This window comes from Struthio camelus, chromosome 3 (assembly GCF_040807025.1).
Source record: "Struthio camelus isolate bStrCam1 chromosome 3, bStrCam1.hap1, whole genome shotgun sequence".
Classification (NCBI taxonomy): domain Eukaryota; kingdom Metazoa; phylum Chordata; class Aves; order Struthioniformes; family Struthionidae; genus Struthio; species Struthio camelus.
The window spans coordinates 105,981,728-106,003,443 of NC_090944.1; the positions used below are offsets into that span (position 1 = coordinate 105,981,728).

Genomic DNA, 21,716 nt, shown 5'->3' on the forward strand with positions numbered 1-21,716 from the left:
AAGATGGAAACCTGCATATTTTGGTATTATTTTGCTGCACTCTACATTCTACAGTGTGAAAGGCTATGAAAGACCTATTAATGCAAATTTAAATTAGAGGTTTTGAAATCAGAAGTGACTGATGATGACAGGAACAAGATATGTGCTTTACATTTTTCTACTGTAGAGGGTTCACCAGTGTTTTACCATATCAAATGTAATGTCATTGTGGCATAATATGCTCTAAAAATGTAGCACCAGGACATTTTGCAACAGCAAATCTAGGCTGTTCATATTACATCAATTTTTAATCTTTTTCAATTTGCAGTCCCCTACTGCAGTCCCCTAAATATATTCCAGTGGAGATACAGTCTCCTTATATAGCAAAATCCATTGATAACAGGCTTGCTTTTATTAGTTATCTGTCATGGAGTCCCTAGGAATAGGTCTTAAGACCTATATGAGGACCTAGGGTCCCAAGACCAATATGTCAGAAAAGACTGAGTTACAATAAGCTACCTTCAATACTATTGCAAAATAAGTGAGTGATAAAAATTCATTTTCTACATAGCCATTTTATTTTAACTGGAAATGCACTGTTTGAGTGTGATGCTTGCAAAAGCATTCTGGGGTACTGCAGATTTAATAAAACTGCACCTACTTACAAGTAAGTAAGAGAAAAGAGAAAAACAACAAGAAACAGACAAAGATGAAACTTCAGCTTTCAACAAGAGAAAAATGAACATTTTACCTGTTAGTAGATAGATGTTGCGAGGATTTGACAAAACGGGGATAAACTGCTGCAGTATTTGAAGAATTAACCAATTCTGGCTTTTCCTGCTGGGTTTAGATTGAAAAACAAAGTATGTAGCATAGGACTTTTTTAGAGTATTTAATACCGGCCTACAGATCTCAGCAATAACAAGGTAGGTCAATGACTCACTCAAAAAACACAGAGTTTGAATCATATACTATTTTCTTCATTTGGACACACACTTCTGAACAAAGAGAAAAGTGTTTAGGATTGGTTTAAGTATTTCTAAGCTCAGATTTCTTTTTTTTTAATTTTTCATTAAAAATTTTCATTTTCCATTTTTTTAATGTGTAACAGCATGTGTTGGCTGATTTGAATTTCTTAGGGAGCTCAGATATATAGATAGATCCAAGAAATCAATCCTAATCATTTTTTCAAGATTTGTAATCTTCTGCTGATGAATCATGAAAAGCTGAATCCTGGACCTCTCCTGTCAAGGGATAGAGAAAAGTATGCTCCAGTGAATCCAAGGATATTACTCACAGTGCGTTGATAATTCTAAATTTGCAGACAGCAAGGTCACTAAAACATTATCCTCTTTGCCACCTACATGGTTAAGGATTTTTAATTTGAAAAGTGTTTTGCAAAGATAGCTTGAAGTTCAGCTAGTTAGATAATGTTTTATGGATAACTGAGTCCCTCATGTTATGTTCAGTATCTATTTTAGAACATTTTATTAAAACTACAGTTAAAATTTATACTCATTAAACAAAAAATCAGCTGTACTCCTCTGTTTTTGTTTACAATAATTTTTCCCCGAGAAGTAAATCTTCTATTCCAGTTAATAACATATGATATGGATGGACTGCACTTAGCACTTTTTCCATTTAGGCCTGATGTGCCTTTCATTGCAGTGCTGTGCTGTGAGATGCCATGTCAGTGTTTCGACTCATAAAAATGTATCAGAAGGGGAGCTCATAAGAAAGCTGACTTGTTTCAGTTGTTCCCCCTCCAGAACCTCTGGTACTGTCTCCTGTTTTCGTGAAACTGCACATCTTTCAGCCTGTCTCATTGTGTTATGAACTTCACATACACTGTTTAAAATATCTCTTTTGTTTGTTTTTATACAAGTCATTAAATTAGAGGACTCTGACTCTACTGGGTTCCTAAATAGGCAATGACACTAGCTGTGGGACTCAGCTAGAGAGCTAGGGGATGCACACTCTGTCTTGACAGTCAGTGGCCCTCTGGGAACTTAGGAATTATAAAAGGTTACAGAAGTCATTGCAACCGCAGAAAGCTAAAAGTCAATTTTGCTTGTTGGGTTTTGCCCATACTATGGCCATGACTGCCATCTTCTAATATACTCCAACACAGCATAAACCTGATGAAATTGGAATTTTGCTAGCAGTAAGAAAGATACTCTTCCTCAAGTCTCCCCTATTCATTTTATGTTCTCTCAGAGTTTGTGGCATTTTGGGGACAATTTTTAACTTTCGTTCAAGTTTTCTGGGAGGAAGTCACAATAGAAGATAGAGAAGAAAACAAGAGCTTTGTTTCATTTGTATTAGCTTCATATAAGCATAACTCACATTAGATATGTCTGATTTACACTTGAATGAATAGAGGTGAATCAGGTCCCAGATCCCACCCTTTAGCCTCCTTTCTGTCTAACCAATTAGCTACTTCTTTAAGCAACAACTGAAGAGGTTACATTTTCATTAAAAGGGTAGAAATACAAAGCAATTTTATACCTGTAGTTTTGTTGCCTCTTCAGACCACCAGACTTCAAAGTCCTTTTGCAGCTTCACCTTGGCCTTTTCCATGAGAAGCTGCAGGTGCTCAATCTCCACCTTCAAGCCTTTCAAGCGATTGAACATTGTTTTATAACTAATAAGAGAAGAAGAAAGTATATTACAGGTCTTCCAATGTATTTCTGAACAAAGCTCTATCCTACTTAGAACACTTATAAATTTAAACTACAAAATAGTACGTAATAAAGAGTTTGTGGCGGGGAAGGGTGGTGGGAGGAAGAGACAGCCCATATTTTATTAGAGCTTTCCTGGGTCAGTAGGTACAAGAAATTTATCCTGAAAAACTTTTATTTCACTGAAGAACTAGTGAAATTCAAGAGGGACTGATACTGACTAACAATTAAAATACAAGCTCAGTCAAAAGTGTCAATTATTTCTTTTGATTTCTCAGCATGCTACTGTTAATAAACAGCTGGTATCCAGAGCCAGGACTCAGTTAGAAGCTATGTATTTATTCCCCTTTCAATTAAAGCTTCATTAACCAGGCCTCTTGTCTAATGTACAGTTGGAGATTTACCAATAGCATGAAGTAGCCAGAAGTTTCCTCACAGATTAGAGCTAAAATAAATGCTAGAAAATTACTTGGTGTGATTGCACGTATTTTATCATCCTGGTTACTGTTGCATTAGAGCAAACAGAACGACTGGTTAAGTAATGCATACTCTGCATATTATTTATACGTAGTCTGCCCTGTAGAGCCTAAAGGTTTTCCTTAGGTCAAGGAAAGCAGGACATTACATCTGAAACAACCAACTGGGCTCACAATACACTTAGAACTAAAGACTAAGTTTCTAACACTAATCCCCAAGGGAGACATTAACCTATTTTTATTTATTTTTGACCATTAGTTAGCCCAAACATATAATATCCCTGCTCATGTACTGTGGTATCTTACGGACGTATAAACCAACAGCATATACAAATATTAAAAATGTATTAGTGAACCACAAAGCTGACATCGTTTAAAATGTCAAAGAAAACCCTCAGGATAGCTGTGTGTGCAAAATTCCAATCGGAATACACTAATGGTGTAATTTATCTTCTGAAGGGTGGTTTGAGTCAGAAGTGATACCTTTTTTTCTCTTCTTCAATTTGTGCTCGAAGCTTCTCTTCTACTGGATCAAGCTTATTTAGCTCTTCAGAAGGACTGGCAATAGCTAGAGGAATAAAGGCCATATATAAGCAATGATCATCATGAGGTCAAAAGAAGGAACTTTTAAATAGAATAAAAGCTATTTTTAAAGAGGTAAGTAGTGAAATGGGCTCTGTACTAGTTCTCCCCCCTCCTCCCCCCCGGAAACGTAGATTACGTAGATTCAACCTCCTTTTAGGCTTTATTTAGTATAAGAGTGATCAAAATAACTTTAGTGACTTGAATTGAGTTGGCTTGAATTTTACAGTAAAGATTGGAATATTTATTTTAAATATGAATGAAAATGATTTTGCCAGTCCATTTTAAATGCTTATCTTTGGCATAAAACCCTATCTCATGCATTAAACCTATCAGTTTGGGCTATAAAGACAAGTAGGACTAGAACAGCAGAGTTGCAGGAAGAAGATAAAACAGTAGCTGTGCTGGTGGCTGGAAACAGAGTAACAGAAAGAAGAGTAGAAGACATACTCTGAGGCAAAAATTAACTTGGATAAGCAATATATTCAGACAATTGCTATAAATAAAGCAAATAGCCTAAAACTGTCACTGAGAATTTTTTCAAGGTGAAAAACTTCAAGAGAATTTACCCTAATTCAGTCTCAGAGAACAACATCAGATTTCCCTACCCTATAACACGGCTAGTTCTTATATTGAGAAATGCAAAACAGTCTTTCCACTGTAGGTTATATGAACTGGGTTCAATTCGGCAGTGAAAGGAAATGTAAAGTTACCTACTAGTATTACAACAGTTTCTATTTCTAGAATGAATGAGTAGGTCAAGATTCCCAAGAAAACATGTTTAAACTTTTTAACTACATAAAAATGAAAGAAACAAAAGATCTGCTGTACAATACAAGTAAGTTTCCATCTCGACTATTATTTCTGCCAAGAAAATAAATTATACATCAGCTTGTCATTAGGCCTAAGGAGTGTACCCTAGCTTCAAGGAATGGAATTCTGTCTGGAACAAGAGGGCAGTAATGACCCCTCTCTGCCTGTCAGCACGCCAGCTAAAACCATTAATCTTTTGTTGTAGCACCCTGTAGCTTAATAAAAATGAAACTGAAAAGCATTTTATTTCATTTAGAGTACTTAGGTCTAGCGTGTGTTAACACAGACTGAAAGCCAAGGTGGACAAAACCCATGCTTAATTCTCATTCCATACGTCTGCAGGTTTTGTTGGACACACACATTACAAAAGAAGCATAGAGTGAAGACATGAGTATGGTGGCGAAGGTACCCTTAAAAGATTAAAAAATAACCTGTGGTATTAAAGTAAACATGCAAGTCAGGAGGTGCAAACCTTGTGACAGAGGAGATGCTACAACAGTGGCATTATATAATAAATTGTAACTGGATGCAATAGATAATAAGAAGGCCTTAGTAGTCATGTCAGAACCTTTGAGGAAAACAGTACAACTTTCACTAATTTCAGGGGATCAGGATTTTCTAATGTGTCAGGTTTTATCCTCAGGAAGAGGGCACACATGAGAGAAAGTGCAGAGCTGCACAGGGAACTCCAGGAGAGACAATCACTGCAGAGCTCCTGAGACTCTGCATTTGTTCTACCCTTTACAAACACACAGTATCCAGGGTTGAGAGGAACATGCTCTTGTGGAACAAACTGAAATGATTTAAGGAGTTACTGCTTCCCAAGTGAGCCATATTCACACACCATGTGAGCATTCTTAATATGCTGCAGTGCAAGGCCAGCCAGGCTTACTTAGCTTGAACCATCTTCAGCAGCGGTTCAAGAGGACTCTCCTGAGCACACTGACGAGCGTTTGGCCCATTCACACCATCTGTTACAGTGTCTGAGCTCAGGAGGTGGTAGCTCCAGCTGAAGGGAAATCATGTAGAATGCAGTACAGTATGATCTTAAAATGTCAATACTGTTCCTGAAGTAAATGCTTCCCTACACACAAACATCAGCAAATTCTGCCAGTCATTACAGAGTCATGCAGGGCTATAATATTAGAACTTTTCTTCCATGATTTATTTGGACATTTAGTACTTGGAAAAACATTTTTACTCTAGCCCTCAAAGGGTAGCCAAAGTTAGGCAGGATCTGGTCATTTATATATAAAAACATCAAGAAAAATATTTTGTTGATGATTACACTCTGTGGAAAGGACCATTTGCTTGCAAATTACCTTCAGAAGTAATAATAAAACCTTTTATATAAGACAAATACCTCTATGATGCAAAGCCCTCACCGTCCTCTACTTTGAATGCAGGTCTCTCTAGGAAACAGCTGCACATCTCTCTAGGAATCCACTGGTGATGAAAGCAAGGATCATGGTTGTGGGCAAGATGAGCAGCACAGAGATTTGTATATGCACACAATAGAAAGAGATGAATACAGTGCCAGTTGATGTGGCCACGGCAGAAAAACAAAGCATTAGATATCTAATCTGGTAAATGATGAAAACTTAAATATACCTCAGTGTGATCCAGTCACAAAAGCAGAAGAGATCTGATCACAATGTCAGGTGAAGTCCCACGGTAAGTAAAGTCCCAGGACATGCCTACTTGAGTGCCACTTTATATGTTCTCTGATATCTTTTGCCATGTTGTTGCAGTCTCCATTTCAGCTATTCATCATCCCTACTTACTGCAACAATATGCTTGTCAGCTGAACAGCATTCTGCTCTAAAAACTGTAGATCTCTTTGAATCTCCCTTCCTTAACATATACAGATAAATGCACGGCTCTTCCCTGGTGTTCAAAGCAAAGGAGATCTATGGTCTGGCACAATATTTTCCAACCTTTTTCTAGGCTGCTGCTTCTACCTTCTGCTCATTCCCTGCTACTTCTTTTCTCCCCTCTCCTCTTTACCTTTCCTGAATCCCTGCTGGGGCCTCTGCATGCCCTGCGCTCCTGCTGCTGACTCCTCACCCCCCTCTCCTCCCACCAGCTCAGGCAGTTTCAGCTACAGCTCAGGCTAGGAGGCTAGGCAGAGTTTACTGGCTCAGGCTGTGCTCTGTATCTCATGCCTAATGCTAGCTTTATTCAGTAGGCAGGCTCAGTGATCTAAAATAACATAAGAGGGACAACCAAGTGAATAGGTATTACAATATACAAGGCATAATATTTACTCACAAAGTTAAGACAGATACATAAGAAGAAACTCTAAATTTTTGCTACAGCTTTTTCTTCCTCTAAGGAGTACCCTTTTATTGCCATATATATATATATATATATATATCTCTATCTCTTTGCCCACACACAAACAAAAGTGTATTAAAACATCAGATCATTTTATCTATGTATTAACCACATGTATATGGAAGAACACATAAGGCAGGTTAACTGAAAATTCACAAGACCAATTTTGCTCCATATACATGATAAATGTGCAAGACATTAAAAAGTGCAGAGGTGCTAATGCTAAGATATTAAATATCAGATATGATTTCTGCAACCGTACGGGAGAAAACAAAGCAATATCTGCTTTGTTGGCTCACTCAGGGCTGACTTTATTACATCAATCGGCACTTTGTCATATAAAGCTGAATGTACAGTCCAGCTCTACCCTTTTAGTATATCAGTTAAGATGAGTAGCCATTCGGCGAATGTGCAATATTACATGCTCTTTGAGTGTGCCCTGTGACTTCTCCTCCTGGGAAGCAAATGCAGTTGGTGCAATTTGATCCTGGCTAATGCAGACTCAGGTTTCAGGGCACAGGGGAGGTATGATGTGCATGTCTGGGAAAATATTGTCTATGTCTATGCTAGGGGCTTCTGTTGGCAATCTCTACCCAGTTACACACAACAGAGCTATTTTAGGAGAAGTCAGCAGCGTACTCATATGGAGCATAAAAGTTAGCATAACCGCACATACAACAGAAAGACCGTACTCATGAACCTGAGATTTTGGAGTCTTTTATTAACAGTACTGAGCCATACCATAGAAAGAGTGTGTTTTGACAGCACTATATTGGACAGTGAAATAGCTAGCAACATTTATATTTATCATTAGGTTAACTGTTCTTTCATTTTCAGATATAACAATCCATTTGGCTAAATGGGGCGTGTGAAACGATGCAGGCTGCCTGCTCACAGAGGAAGGAGAACTCTGCATGAGCTGACACTCAGATCATATCATTAAGGGTTCCTTTTTTCACAGACAAAATTGCAAGACATGTTTTAAGTTATAATGCTTTCATTTTAATGAAAGGACCAATTTTGGAGCAAAGCAAGTAGTGAATTTTACAACACATTCCACATCACCAAGTCACACATTATCAGAAAGAAATTATAGCACCTGCTAACTGGCTCACCTTTTCAAAGCATTATGGCAAGTATGGATGAAAAGCACTACTTCCAACATAAGATACTAAGCGTTATCACCATAGTTCACTGCAAGCAGGCAACAACTTGAAATACTCTGATAGATTCTTGTTTACAGTCACACAGTTTTGCCAGCAACTCTCCGTGACCCTGAACTTCGTATTCTGGGGCGCTCATATATTTCTAGAACTGAATATATCCTAAAGTCAAATTCCTCGGGATTTATTGTCCTTGTGCCTCAACTAACATTGTGCCCTGCCCTTCAGCTGTGCATTTCTAGTCAAAGTTTTTCATTTTTTCATTAATCTTGTGTTTATCTGCTAAAGTTTATAATCATTTGAAGAGCTCATATTTCAAATTGACTTCAGCATCCAGTTAATATTTTTACTGTTTCATTAATTAGCTCCACAACTTTTGGCAAGCTTTCTGGCTTTAGTGCTTTCAAACTGGAGCATATGCTGTCATTTGGGCTTTCAAAAAAGAGCTATTCTTCCTTTGTTATTTGGGGACGATTTACAGGGAATTCTCCCGTTCTTCTCACTTATCCCTCCCCTAGGCCACATCTACTTGTGTTTCTTACTGGGCATTGTGTGCGTACTTTGTACAAAAGCAAAGATGGGTATGCACAATGAAATTCAGATCCAGATGAAGACTGGAAGAATTTGCATTGTGGGTTTTAAAGCAAGTTTACCACCATCTTACTGTAATAAATTTTTTAAATTTCATCCAGGTGCTCAGGAGCATACAAGGAAATAAACTGCCTCATTTTCAGCACTTTACATGTTGGGGGGGAGGAGGGATTAAGGACATGTATATTTTATTGATTCTTTTTAATCACTGATTTCAGTTAAAAAGTCCATTGGTATACTGCTTTTCTTTGTATTGTTGTACTGTTCATTGTTTTACTGGCTTAATATTGGCTCAAGCTAACTGACTTCCAATGCACACCTGAAAAGTGGAGCTATTTTTTCAGTCTCTGTGATCCATTTTGGTTAAAGACAGACTCACACTTCAGTTCCCTTAAATCTCTTCTTTGAAACTAGTCATCTATATATTTGCTCCTGAAAATACATGGCACATGAAACAAAAGGCGTTGCCTTCACTTCATCTGTACTCAAGCCATGAAAGTTTCTGAAACCACTGTGGCTAAAACTTCACGGATGGTTTCCAAATATACAAGTACAATTTACTGAAAAAAAACGAAGCCTCAAGTTTAATGTGTTCCATACATGCCAGTTGAATAGTAAATACTAATGCTAGTGGAATAACAACATAGTGGGTTAAAGTCAGGAAATCGTCACTGATCCAGATTCTTGCCTACGTTTACTGAATGTACTTTACCATTAGATTACATGATTATTGTTGCATCGTTTATCCTGCTCATAATATTAGATGAAGCCACATCTGTCACTTGAATTGTCTTTTTCCACCTCCCAAAAAGGGGTATGGTTTGTCACTCGTCAATTTTGAGGCTTCCTTGTTGTTCATTTCTACAACATCCAAGAGCTTTAATTGAAAAAAAGTCTCTGCTGAGTTTGGAATGCTTTTCTTGAAAGAACAAAGGATGGAAAATACTTTTGAAGCTGGCTGTCTATCATAAAACTGTGACATTTGGACTGCACTGTCATCACTGTGCAGATGACGTGTAATAAGATAGTACTAGAACTTTTGTAACAAAGTGCCTGGTCAAGATAAGACCTTGGCTGAGAACGATATGGTACCGTGTTAGTGAGAATGAGACATATCTGAAGGTGCTAAAGATGCATTCATGCTGAGTATCACAGTGCATGGCAGTGATACTGAAGCTTAGGCCTTCCATATTTTTTGCAGGGAACTCTCAGGTAAGTTCTGAATTCTGGGAAGTCTCAGACTTACTGTGTATGAGCAACAAACATACGCATGCACAGTAAACCCTCTGCTTGCAGGTCACAGTTAGGAATGCAATGCACACAGCAACTGTGGTATCAGTTCAATAGGTCTAACATTTTCTAAAAATACTAGATGCATGAACACTGGCCCAATTACCACTTCTTTGAAAATGGTACAGATATGTAAATAAATGTAAACATTAACAGATAAGGAGCAATGTCAGCACAAATACTCATGAAAATGCACAAAATTGTTTATGTTGGGCTGTACACTGAATTTATAGCATTGTCTTTTGAAAGAATATGAAGGAAAAATAAACATGCATGCTCTACACTAAATGTTTCTGTTTTAGCTGTGTATGCATATAGATGGGTCATGCAACGGCCACGTCAGTTCAATTCAGATGAAAAACAGGTTGATTCAGGAGGTGAATACTTTCAAATACTAACCAAACAAATGTGTACAGATCAGATCAAAGAATCAGATCAGCTTGAACTGCAGGTTTGATCTATTTGCTATAATGTAATAGTAAATGATCCTTCATCTGCAAGAGGGAAGTAGAGGAGATGGAAAAGAGGAAGGATGGAGGTGTGAAAGACTGACAGAAATAATACAGACAGCTACAGCATTGTTGGTGAAATCAATACATCGCAAGGGGTAGCAGTATTCAGCTAAATGAGACAAAAGGTGTTGGGTCTGAAGCACCTCTATCTTAGAACAGAGGAGGTGTTTTTGTGAAGATACCAGAGAATACGTGTAAAGACCTGAGCGATAGCCTTTATTAAGTGTGCAATAACATCTGAAGTACTATGGAATTTTTGTTTTCACTTTCTTACCTAGCTAGCCCCTTACAGCCCTCAAAAAGAGTGTTCCTAATACTTGTTGATATGATGTACAAGTTTTCTTGAAAATTTCTGAAGCCACAGTTGCAGGGCTTCATGTCAGCAGGCATGTAAGTCTTTAAGAAGATTCACGACGATCTTGTTCTGTGTTCTGGTACAAGTATTAGATCAGAGCCACACGATTCGGGCAGTTGTTACACTTCTAGTCCCCATGCACATACCCATCAGCTGCAGCAACACCACAGCTAGGGTAGCTATGCTGGGCTACGAGCTGGTGCAAGAAGTACAGAGATATTCAGGCACTTCTGACCACTCAAACAGCTGTTCCCTATGTCCTGTGAGGGAAGGAGCACTGAGCTCAATGAAAATGTCCTTGTAGGTGCCAGCTGAACTATGCTGTACCATATATTGAGAAGAAACAATCCTGACTTATCCAGAAACAATTAAAACTTTTTCAAAAGACTGTTGTTGGGAGAAGTATATCCAGCCTTGGAAATTTGTGGGATATTATCAGTAACTTCTTATTCCAATTTGTTATTTTTCTTTGATCTTAAACATTCAAAACTCTTGAGTAAAGAAGTAATGAATTTTTTTTTCTGGCTGTTAAAGCAAAATGAAAAATGGAAAAAGTTTTGCATCGGTTTTGTAGCTTGTTCTGAAACACAGGGTATCCTATCAGGCCTGCTAATTCTCATTCACTCCTTTTCTTATGCTTTATCTGATCAGATGTAAAATGCTATTCTATCTCTGACATTTACCTTTGGAAAATCAAGACAAATACAAATTTGAAAAGAGCTTCATTGGTTGTTTATAGTTCACTGGATGATTACAGAATTTTTGTATGGTACATGTATGCAGAGCTCTCATGGAAGAAAGTTTTGACTGATAGAGTCTAGCTGCCCAACACACCCGCTGGACATGGCCTTTAACGTACAAAATCTAATTTGTTAAATCAAAAGGAAGATGGAAGCACCTTAAACTATCAGTTACTCTCAGCTATTTTAACAGCTTTTTAGAACCAATAGACAGATGCTACTCTGAGGTGTACTGGAGTGAAAGCAAACTAGCTTCGGCCTAGAGTCAGCAGGCTGTCTATATAAAAGATACTTTCTCTTACGCATTCCACCTCAAGTCCTGTCTTCAAATCACAGGATCACTCTGCTGGGAAGAGACCTTGGGAGGCTGCCTAGTCCAACCTGCTGCTCAAGCTAGGATGAATGCTGAATCAGACGAAGTTACCGGGGGCTTTGTCCAGGCACGTCTTGAAAAACTGACAGGATGGAGATCCTGCAACCCTCTCTGAGGACCTGTATCAATGTTTAACTACCCTCACAGCAACTTTTTCCTTATATCTTAATCTTGATAGACTAGTTTTGACAACTGACTCCTTCCTATCCAGATTCTATCTTGCTACTTACTAGTCACCTGAAGGAATCTTCAAATCATAAAGCAAGTCACACTGAACTTTCTCTTTATTATTTCAGTAGAAATAGTTATTGCAAGAAAGCTTAGAGACTGTAACCTGCTCCAACAACAATGAAATGTTAAAATGGATGTCAATAAAACTGAGACTCGTATAACCCTGATACCAGTTCATGATTCCTAATAGAAATATAACTTAGTCCAAGGATGGATGTCTTTTCCTTCTTTTTTGATATCTGATAATCTGAAGATGCATAGATCATATGGGAAGCTTAGCAGGAACGCACAAGTCATCTCAGAGTTTTCTCTGGCAGTTCAGGACAACATTCTTGGAAAGATTTTCCATCCAGATGCAGTCCTCTCCTTCTTGAGGACACAATGAAAGAGACAACTCAGGGCTGTCTCTAGAATTTAGCACTGCATCCAGTAAAAAGCTGCTGAAAAGAGTAACAGAAATACATAGCAACAAATAAAACTATGAAACACCCTGGAAAGACTAAAGAGAAACTTATGAAAAGAAAGGTTTGTATGGGCTTGAGGCCTCAAGGGTCGGGTTTAAGGAGTGTCTTCTTGTTATAACATACTCCTACTTTACACTCAACTTCATTCCTACATAATACAGGGAAAAAAAAACCCATATTACCTAACAACCTCAAATACTGCAGCAAGGGAATCATTGCTGCTCGTCTAGCTGCTGCTTCAAATTCATATTTCTTTTCCCTGATTGTGAAAATCTTTGTAGATGAATTTAGCATATACAAAAACACCTTTGTGGCTCTTCAAGAGCTCTCAGTTCTAGCCATAGACTGCTCTGATTAGAAGCACAGAAAAGGATATGGACCCAAGAGAATAAATGCGTTACGGTGTGGTAGCTGCACAGTTACCAGAGGCTAACGTATATGCTCTCTTTCTCCAGGACAGATCTGGAATAAATGCAATGACTTTAATACACTGCAGTAACAATAAGCTATAAAGAATCTCTAATCTACTTATCCTATGCAACTGCTTACACATGTGTTCAAAATTCAGTCCCATCAATATTTCAGGTATTTGCTTAAAAACTGGTTTAATAAATATTTATAACAGCATTTCATATGTCACAATAATGGCACAAAGCAATTTCAAAAGGATCTTGATTATTGCCTAAATAACTTTCATTTTTTAAAGGACAAAGAGGCAATGGTTTTTGAAATCTTCAGCTGCTCTTACTACTGATATCTTTGTCTTAGTGAAAAAAACATCATTTTTAACAAGCGTTTACTTACTCACCTTTTGTCAGTTTCAGAATTCCAAAAATAAACCTCAACGCAAAGTATTGATGATCTTTTTCCTTTGAAATAGTGGACACACTGACAAAATGAATCCCACCACTAAACAGTGGCCTCGATACCACTAGAGGTCACTCTAGGAATAAAATGCTGCTTACATGCTGTAATGCATGCTGCTTACAGGAGCTGTGAACTTTTATAGAAAACAGCCTGTTATTGCTTGAGATTTCAAGCACAAATAACTAAACAAACAGATCATATTGAACCAATGTGCATATCAAAAATGTGAATTTCTATGAGAAATCTTTCCCTTATACCTGAGGGTATTCCATATTAACTGAGTACACTCCTCAGTGCTGCTGAAAATAGCGTATTTTACAAACTGAAAACACAGGGGTGTGTAAAATGCATGAACCCACCCACACGCTTATAGATGCAGTGCCTTTGGATACCTAGCAGCCCTGAGAAGATGCTGCTTTATCTCTTGTCACAAAACAAAACAAAACTAACCAAATAAAAACCAAAAAGCTCCAAATATAAAATTCTAGACTTCAGACAAACAAATTATGTCTCCAAAGGTGTTTATTTAGCCTACGTCTAAGATATCAATTTTCAATGCCAGAAATGATGGCCTCAAATCATTTTTTTAAATTTATTTCTGATTAAAACTATTATTCTCCATGGGTTGCCCTAGATTTGTGTGGGAAAACAGACACTGCCACTTTTCTCAGCTTCTGTCATTTTGTGATTGAAAACATTTGTGTCTCCTCATTTCAAGGCATTAATGTACATCAAGAATCTACTGCTTCATATGAATAAAGTTAAATGGCTTCTCAGTTACAAGATGTAAAGCAGTAAAAGAAACTGACCTCATTTTATTTAAATAGGAGATTAAATATGATGCAAACCAGCAGTTTGGAAATGCTGTGTGCTTTCCTTTTACACAGAGGACAGAAGTTGAGCTAGAAGACATATTTATTAACTATTAGCCTAGTCAATATTATGTATGTCTGTAGAGCGCTGCTAGGCTCGCAAAGAAAACTTTCATACGCTTCTTAAGCAGCCCTCATATACTTACCAAGTATAAGTCATAGTGGTCTAGTCCTTCTAGTGGCATGGGCTGTATCTCAGTTGGGACAAGTGGGAGCAGCAGTTCCCAAGTCTACCTGTCCAGAGTCACATAGATGTATCAGAAAATACATCCGCATTCCACCATCCCATACGGTAGTGGCGGCTTCTCAGAGCACCACAGACAAGGGCATTGGAGCAATATATTATTTGAAATTGTTCCCTAACACTGGCTGGATTATTCCTGTAAATAAGCACCCTGGTAAATAATGCAGCGCTGTATGTCCTGGCTTTATCGAGGTTCTGATAGTGCTGTTAGTAGGTATAAAGAAACACGTAGATGGGCAGGAACAAGGGCATAACTGCTATAATTTCTTTATTGCAAGTATGCAATTTAGAAAATGTAAGAAAAGATGATACAGACAAGGCTATAGAGGGAAGAGAATATGGAGAAAGCTCCCTATTCTTGCCTAAAACTAATGTGTGATACAAATATAAATGTAAAAGTAGCAGATATCAAAATCTTTGCTCTCAGGCATTCTCAACTCTAAATCAAATGCTGAAAAGTGTTTTCTAGGATTCAAACATATCTGGTATTTATGACTCACCTAGTCATTTTATATTTCATGAGGGATAGGCCTTTTCAAAAGAAGCTTACTCAAAAAGGAGTTTGGGAACAGCTCTTTGAATAACAGCACAGATATAAAATATTTTAAAAAGCCAAGTTATAAATCCTGGGAAAATGGAGTTTTAAAATAAAAATATTGATAAAATAGGGCCTTGATGCTGAAATCAGAGAACAGATTCTTTACAATGGCCCATACTGGTCATCTTTATCCATGTTAGATTGTACCTTTTTTTTTTTTCACAAATAGCTCTACTGAGAACAATGGAGTTGCACAGAAAAACAGGGGAATCTGGCCCTAACAAACCTTCCTAGAAGCAGTTTCTCTTCTCATTCACTGAAAGGTGTTGCCATCTCCAGATTTTTTCAGGGGAATCCTAAAAGAACAAGTAGGTTGCTGGTAGGCCAGATTTCAAAACTTCCTGACTTCCAGAGCTGACCCAACAGAGGCCAACAGAGGCCTCTGCTGGAGATGTAATTAAACAGGCAAAACTCTGCTATTCTCAGGACAGTTACTTCGGTTATAGAAAGTTGTTTTACAAAACATGCCTTTGCCAGCATGACTGTATCCCTACAGGAGTGTTTTCTCAGTATTGTCATGGGATCTTCCTATGTCAGCACACAGCTCTACCTTAGGATTCAGTCTTCCCCCAGCGTTAGGTGGATAATACTACACTAGCTTGTCTGTTTGTTTGCAACGATGTTTAATCAATTTAAAAGAAGAATAAGATAATGAAGAACCAGGTCTGATATTTTATTGAAATGCTAATTTAAAGCATCTGAAGATAACACTCCCTTAGAATCACATAAAATATGTATATGCCTTCTACAGCGCTGAAGACCCCAGGGAGAGCTTTTCTTTCCATCCTTTCTGCCCTTCCTTTCCAGAAGTATCCTCGTGACCCAAGGTTTTTGCTCTATCAGGACTTCAGTGCTGTGCATATTATTTCATTTTAAAGACTGCCTAAAAATGCAGTTTAAGATGCAAAAGGTGAAGTGAAAAGACAGACGAAAGACTCACACAGGCCCTTCCAGAGGTAAAATGCAAAAGTAAATGATGTTGGGGAGAGGAAAAGTTGAGAAAAAATAGAAAATGAGAGGAATCCAACAATGGAAAAAATGAAGGCAGGAAGAATTAGGAAAAGTTAAAAAGGAGATAAAAAAGGAAGGTGGACAGGGAAATAAAGAAAGGCAAAAATAACACGAAAAGAGAGAAAAAAAAGATGACTGGACCCTGTAATGTCAATTTATGCCACTTCAGAGTGTATGTTACTCTGATCTTAATGAAAAAAGGAGTCCTATGCACATGATAAGGTATTCTCAGCATCAATAAAGATGAAAGTGACACTGAGAAGGGAATTTTACACAAAGTATTCAGTGCTTCTGGTCTGTACTGAAAAGAATGGAGCACTTCCCTGCCATCAGTGAAACCTCGCATCTTTTTGTGCCCTTTGTTAACTCCCAGCATACTGTTTCAAAAGAAGTAGGAAAGAACAATGGGCTAAGTAGTGGAGTTTTCTTTCAGTGAGAAATCCACATCTTAAGCATAGCCATGAGGGAAACAGATCACCACTGTTTAAAATCCAACTAAAATAGCTTCTTAAAGAGTTTTGACCATAAAAATGTTTTAAGTTAAGAAAAAAACAGTGGCAGCTGGAAGATGTTAACTTGGTTTCTAATTGAAACAATGGTATGTTTTAATTCATGTTGGGATTTCAGCAGACTCTTAATTAGCTTTTTTGCCATACAGTTTTCATTTAAGACTATCTTGATGACATTCTGGTCATCAAGAAAGATGCTGGGAGACTTGACACCTGTTGCTTCTTGGAAGAATGTTCATCCAGAGTATTTGGAAAAATATTTTGTGCGGTCCAGAGTTAGTGATGATAAGCAGATAGCAATGCTTAAAACAAAAGTCAAAAACACATGGGTTGCCTGCTATGGTGTGGAATACCAATAGAATATTTACAGTGTGAATGTATGGTTGGTAAAGCCACTACTGGGTCATTTCCTAAGGACATGAAAAAAATTATGCTTACCTATTTTATGAAAAGCAACTTTGATAGTTATTGAAAACAGCATTTTCAACACAATTTTCTATATATGATAATAAATCAGTATACAAAGTTGGCCTAGCTGTTATGCAGATTGTACCATACAGTCAGAGTACATCATTTCTTTATTTTTAGAAACACTGAATAAGGAATTCTCAGAAACAACACTGCTATTGGTGCAACTTCTTAATGTGACATACAGTCAATAAATAATATTATAACCTGGACTGCATTAAGGAAAGAACTCCATGCTTTACTGAAGATCTCACTTTTAGATTGCACTTCAGATATCGATCAAAATAAATGGAGTTTGACTCCTGGGCTTTATTGACATGGATAGCATTAATTTTCAGTGTTGATTTTTAAACAAAGATTAAAAAAGGATAAGGGTATAAATCACTAACATCATCAATATAGCTTGAGATGCGCTAAAATAAAAAGAGAAAGAAGAAACTACTATCTTGTTACTTTGCAGTAACTTATTTTCCTGACTTCCAGGAGATACGCAAGATCAAAAATTTTCTCCCCTTTAAAAAGGGCCAAATATTGGTTGGTGTACTGTGCATCCATTGAAACAAAACCATAAACTGCAGCCCAGTCTGAGCTAGCTCCATTCTTCATATAAAGAAGGTCCATGAAGGCACAGTTTAACATTCTTCTCTGGATCTCAGTGAGAGGGGCATAAACTGTTATTGCCTCCACCTGTCCTCTGTCACATTTTAGCTACAGGTTACTGACCCGAAAGTGGAATTCTCATATGAACAGCTCTAGTCGGTTTCAATGCAAAGTCAGCAGAGTTACCTTAAAGCGTTTTAAACGAAATTTGGATGACTCCACACTTATGTGAACAAGAAAATTTATACAGATGCTTTCAGCTTCACACCTGCATCAACAAAACCTGCAAGGAATAACTTTTCATCTTCTATAGCTAGATCTGAAAGAAATTACCTGTATATGCCTTTAGTTCCTCTTGGAATGAGAAAAATTTGAAAGGATGTTTGACTGTGGCAGCATGGCTAACTAGAAGTCCAGTTTCAGGACAAATCAATGTATAGTTAACAGGAGTTCAAATTAGAGTCATCAAAGAGCAAAACAGTCTAAAAACTGGAGAGCTTAGACCTCTCTGTTCTTGTTTTGGTCACCATGAAAAGAATGCTTTTACAATTTTAGAAGAAACTATTCATATGACTTTTGCATCATTTTTCCTAGCACATAAATTCAGATGCCTTTTGAATCAAATCTCTGGCAAAGTTCACAGAGTCAATGCTCTTTATGGTGTCGATGACTGTAGAAATATTGTGGCATAAACTGTTGCAGAAAATACAATCTGCCCAATGAGCAAGATAAAGCCCTGGGCGATAACCTGTTGTTCCTGTTGTATTCTATTGTATCTGCAATGTTCTTACCTAAAGCTGCCCTCTGAATGTGCCGTTGGGTTAGCTCTCCCTTCAGATGGTCTGTAAAAGATACAAGAAAGCAAACAGTTAAAGAGTTTTAAAATGTTAAAAATTAACGAAGCCATTGCTTACTTACCACCATTTGAAATGTCCCATGCAGTTGGCCAATTTAAGGATTTTTTTCTGACCCACAGGATAAGTGGTTTCCTGTCTCTCTCCTTCTCACTCTTACAACTAAACAGGTAGACATAATTTGGCTCCATATATCCTAAAATATAACTGTTCAATAATACTGAAAATGAAGCTATTTACTGTCTAGCACTTCCACAGGATAACAATCTGCTACTGCTATATACAAAAGAAGTCCAAGTGAGACTAACACATACAGAATTCCAAGTACTCAGCCAAACAGACTTATAGACACTAGCAATGGAAAAGAGATATTAGGTCACCCCGTTTATCTCTTTACCAGTGAAAAACTGGTTCCATACAGTAGATTTTTTTCATGTTTGACCTGCTCAGTTTCAAATATCCCCTGTGCTAGAGTTTCTGCAAGTTTCACAGCTTTACAGAACTCCCTGTGAAGATGCCACTGGTATTCAGTCAGAATTTTTCTTTACTTAATTTCATTATCTCATTATTCCTAGTTAGGCTCCCATGCCCCATATAATTCACCTTTACCCTTCTTTTATTAAGTTCCTCCTTGATCCTGTGACACTGGTCCAGTTCACTAATTATTTCAAACCATAATTAGATTACCACATGGGAAGCCATTATTCATTGATATTAATGGTACCAATAAAGGAAAACATAACCCTAAACGTGCAGCTTCAGCAGTGTATGTGTTTTGAGGGAGGATGGGATTATCTGTCTTTCTAAGTTTTCAAATTAAAACTACTTCTAAGCAGAGACATGCACATAATCTTTACCAAGCTATACATCTGCATACTAGGGGGGAAAAAAAAAAAATTCAGTGCTGATTCATTTTTTTCCAGACTGATGATTACTTATGCTCTGTCAGCATCTATTTGGAACTAAAATATCTGCTTACAAATGAAGACTTATAGAGTAAGCTAATCAGAGAAAATTAAGTAATTAAAAGCTGTCAAACGCTTAAATAGAGAAAGGGAAAAACATTCATATTCACAGGTCATGAGAGTTAGAATGTTCTGTGAGTATCAAAAAAACATGAAAATTAAACTTCATAGAGAGATAAGAGAATAATTTTTAAATATTTAGTAGCATTCTAGATTAGGTATTACATGCAATACACTACAGGATAACAGCCTGTTTTGCACGCTTTTGGACAGAAACCCTACCTATTCCTTATCTATAAAAGAGATATTGTAGATTTCTATTTTGCTGCACAGTAAAAGTTTTACTCTTCTAATTATTTCCACTTAAACCAGTGAGTTCATCTGTACTTATAATTATCTGTAAAATCAAGAAAAGCCTTCATCTACTGAGAAACAGGTTAACTGAAAGATAATCATCTTCTCTACCCTAGCTAAACAAATAAACCCTCTGTCTCAGCTCTGCTAACATTCAACTAAAAAAACCATTTAATTAAGTAAGTTTCCAATGTCTGTAACTACAGACCAAAAAAAGGTTGATTAATCATATTTTACAGACAAAAACTCAGTTTAACACTCATGTCCTTTGTGCTTTGGAAGCTTGCTAGAACAACTCAGTTGAAGTCAGTACTCAGTGAAATGTGATTAAACCCACTGATTTTTTTTTTCTTAAATTGTTTTTTTGCTATTCTGGATATTCAGTCGCTTGTATTCTATCGTATTGCATCACACAGGGTGATGTTATTCACTCTATATTGAGTCATGAGATAATTTGATAATTTGTAGTAATCTTGTGATTCAGTTCAGTGGATTACCCTTGACCTAGGCACCTCCGAAAGCCATCTACAAACGTCTCTTCATATAAGGGGTCAAAAACTCCCTTTCTTAAGCACTGTGAATTGTAAAAGGTAATGTCACTGTCATCATAAAAAATTGTTCCAAGTTGTTACACTATGTTGTTCATCAAAAGTCAACTAAAAATGAAGGTTACTTATATGCGAAATTCTCTAGCCTGTCAATACATAGTTTTAACAGAGTTGTTTTTCTGTCTTAACTTTGCTAGAGCAGTAGCAATTCAAATGTTTTGCAGAAATTTCTATCAAGTGGCAATGAGGACAACTGAAAAAGGAAGCCAAACAAGTCAATGAAAATAAGATTGAACTTAAGAGACAGCAGCCTGCAGTCAATACAAATAAATGGAAACAGAAGAATTCAGGGACCAATTTTTAAATGATTATAGCCAGGAGGCTCAACTTTCAATTACCTAGACTTTACTCTCAGTACAGCTGGGGAAAAGAACACAGATGCTGCAGTAGCCCTACTTTTGTTGTGAGTTAGGCCAGCCAGGGGTGTGGAACAGCCCTAAATTCTCCACTTTTCCTTCCTTCTAGCCTTTGTACACTTCTGCTCCATCCAGTATGACCCATAATGTAAGAAATCTCTTCCTCCTTCTTTATGGTAGCTTTATGAAAGAGTGAGAAGGTGGAACAGGAACCATGTGTAATCAGAGGGAACCAGAGAAAACTTCTCCATCTGCTAGAAAAATTAAAACCGGGTCTTACTCCTATAGCAGATGGAGAAGTTCTCTTTTTTTGTCTATGAATTGAAAGAGAAAGGAGACATTTATCTGATTCAAATAGCCCAAACTGTCTGTCCAGGGCTGCAAAAATTTATCATCATTTGGCAGAAAACTTTCTGAGGAGAAACTGTAAATATATTGTGGGAAATGTAGCCCAAACAGGCATTCTGGTTCAGAGGATATAATGCTATCATCAGGCACCTGACTGCAATTCTCTACCAAGGCTTAGCCAGGTATGAATTAATTTTCGGTTTGTTTTAATCTAGTTTGAAATGTGACATTTTATTTATCTTTGCTTGGAAAAAACTCTGGCTTTCATGTAGAAATTCTTGACTTTTGACAAAAAGTTAACATTTTCTGTGCGTGATGTTGATTAAAATAATCTAGTTCTGTTTTCACTACTAATATATCTGTGGGAGAATGAGTGTTTCTGACCTGTTCTACTTTTCCTCTCTCCTAGAAAGCAGCTACCCAATGCAAAGTTTGTCATAAGTGACAAAATTAGTGGATGGTTCCAGTACTGTTG

The 21,716-nt window shown here is 37.3% G+C and overlaps 1 protein-coding gene across 2 annotated transcripts in view; it reads right to left on the reverse strand.

The window, feature by feature from the left end:
* Positions 1-21,716, reverse strand: part of KIF6 (kinesin family member 6) — a 179,244-nt gene that overhangs the window by 14,157 nt on the left and 143,371 nt on the right. The window contains exons 16-19 of one of the 2 annotated variants that reach the window (XM_068939555.1): positions 18,548-18,598; positions 3,620-3,704; positions 2,488-2,623; positions 731-819 (exon numbers count right to left, since the gene is read on the reverse strand). In XM_068939555.1, the coding sequence (XP_068795656.1) occupies positions 731-819; positions 2,488-2,623; positions 3,620-3,704; positions 18,548-18,598 (361 nt within the window). Of the gene's footprint in view, positions 1-730; positions 1,224-2,487; positions 2,624-3,619; positions 3,705-18,547; positions 18,599-21,716 lie in introns of those variants that run through there. The other variant, XM_068939556.1, reaches the window with a different exon arrangement.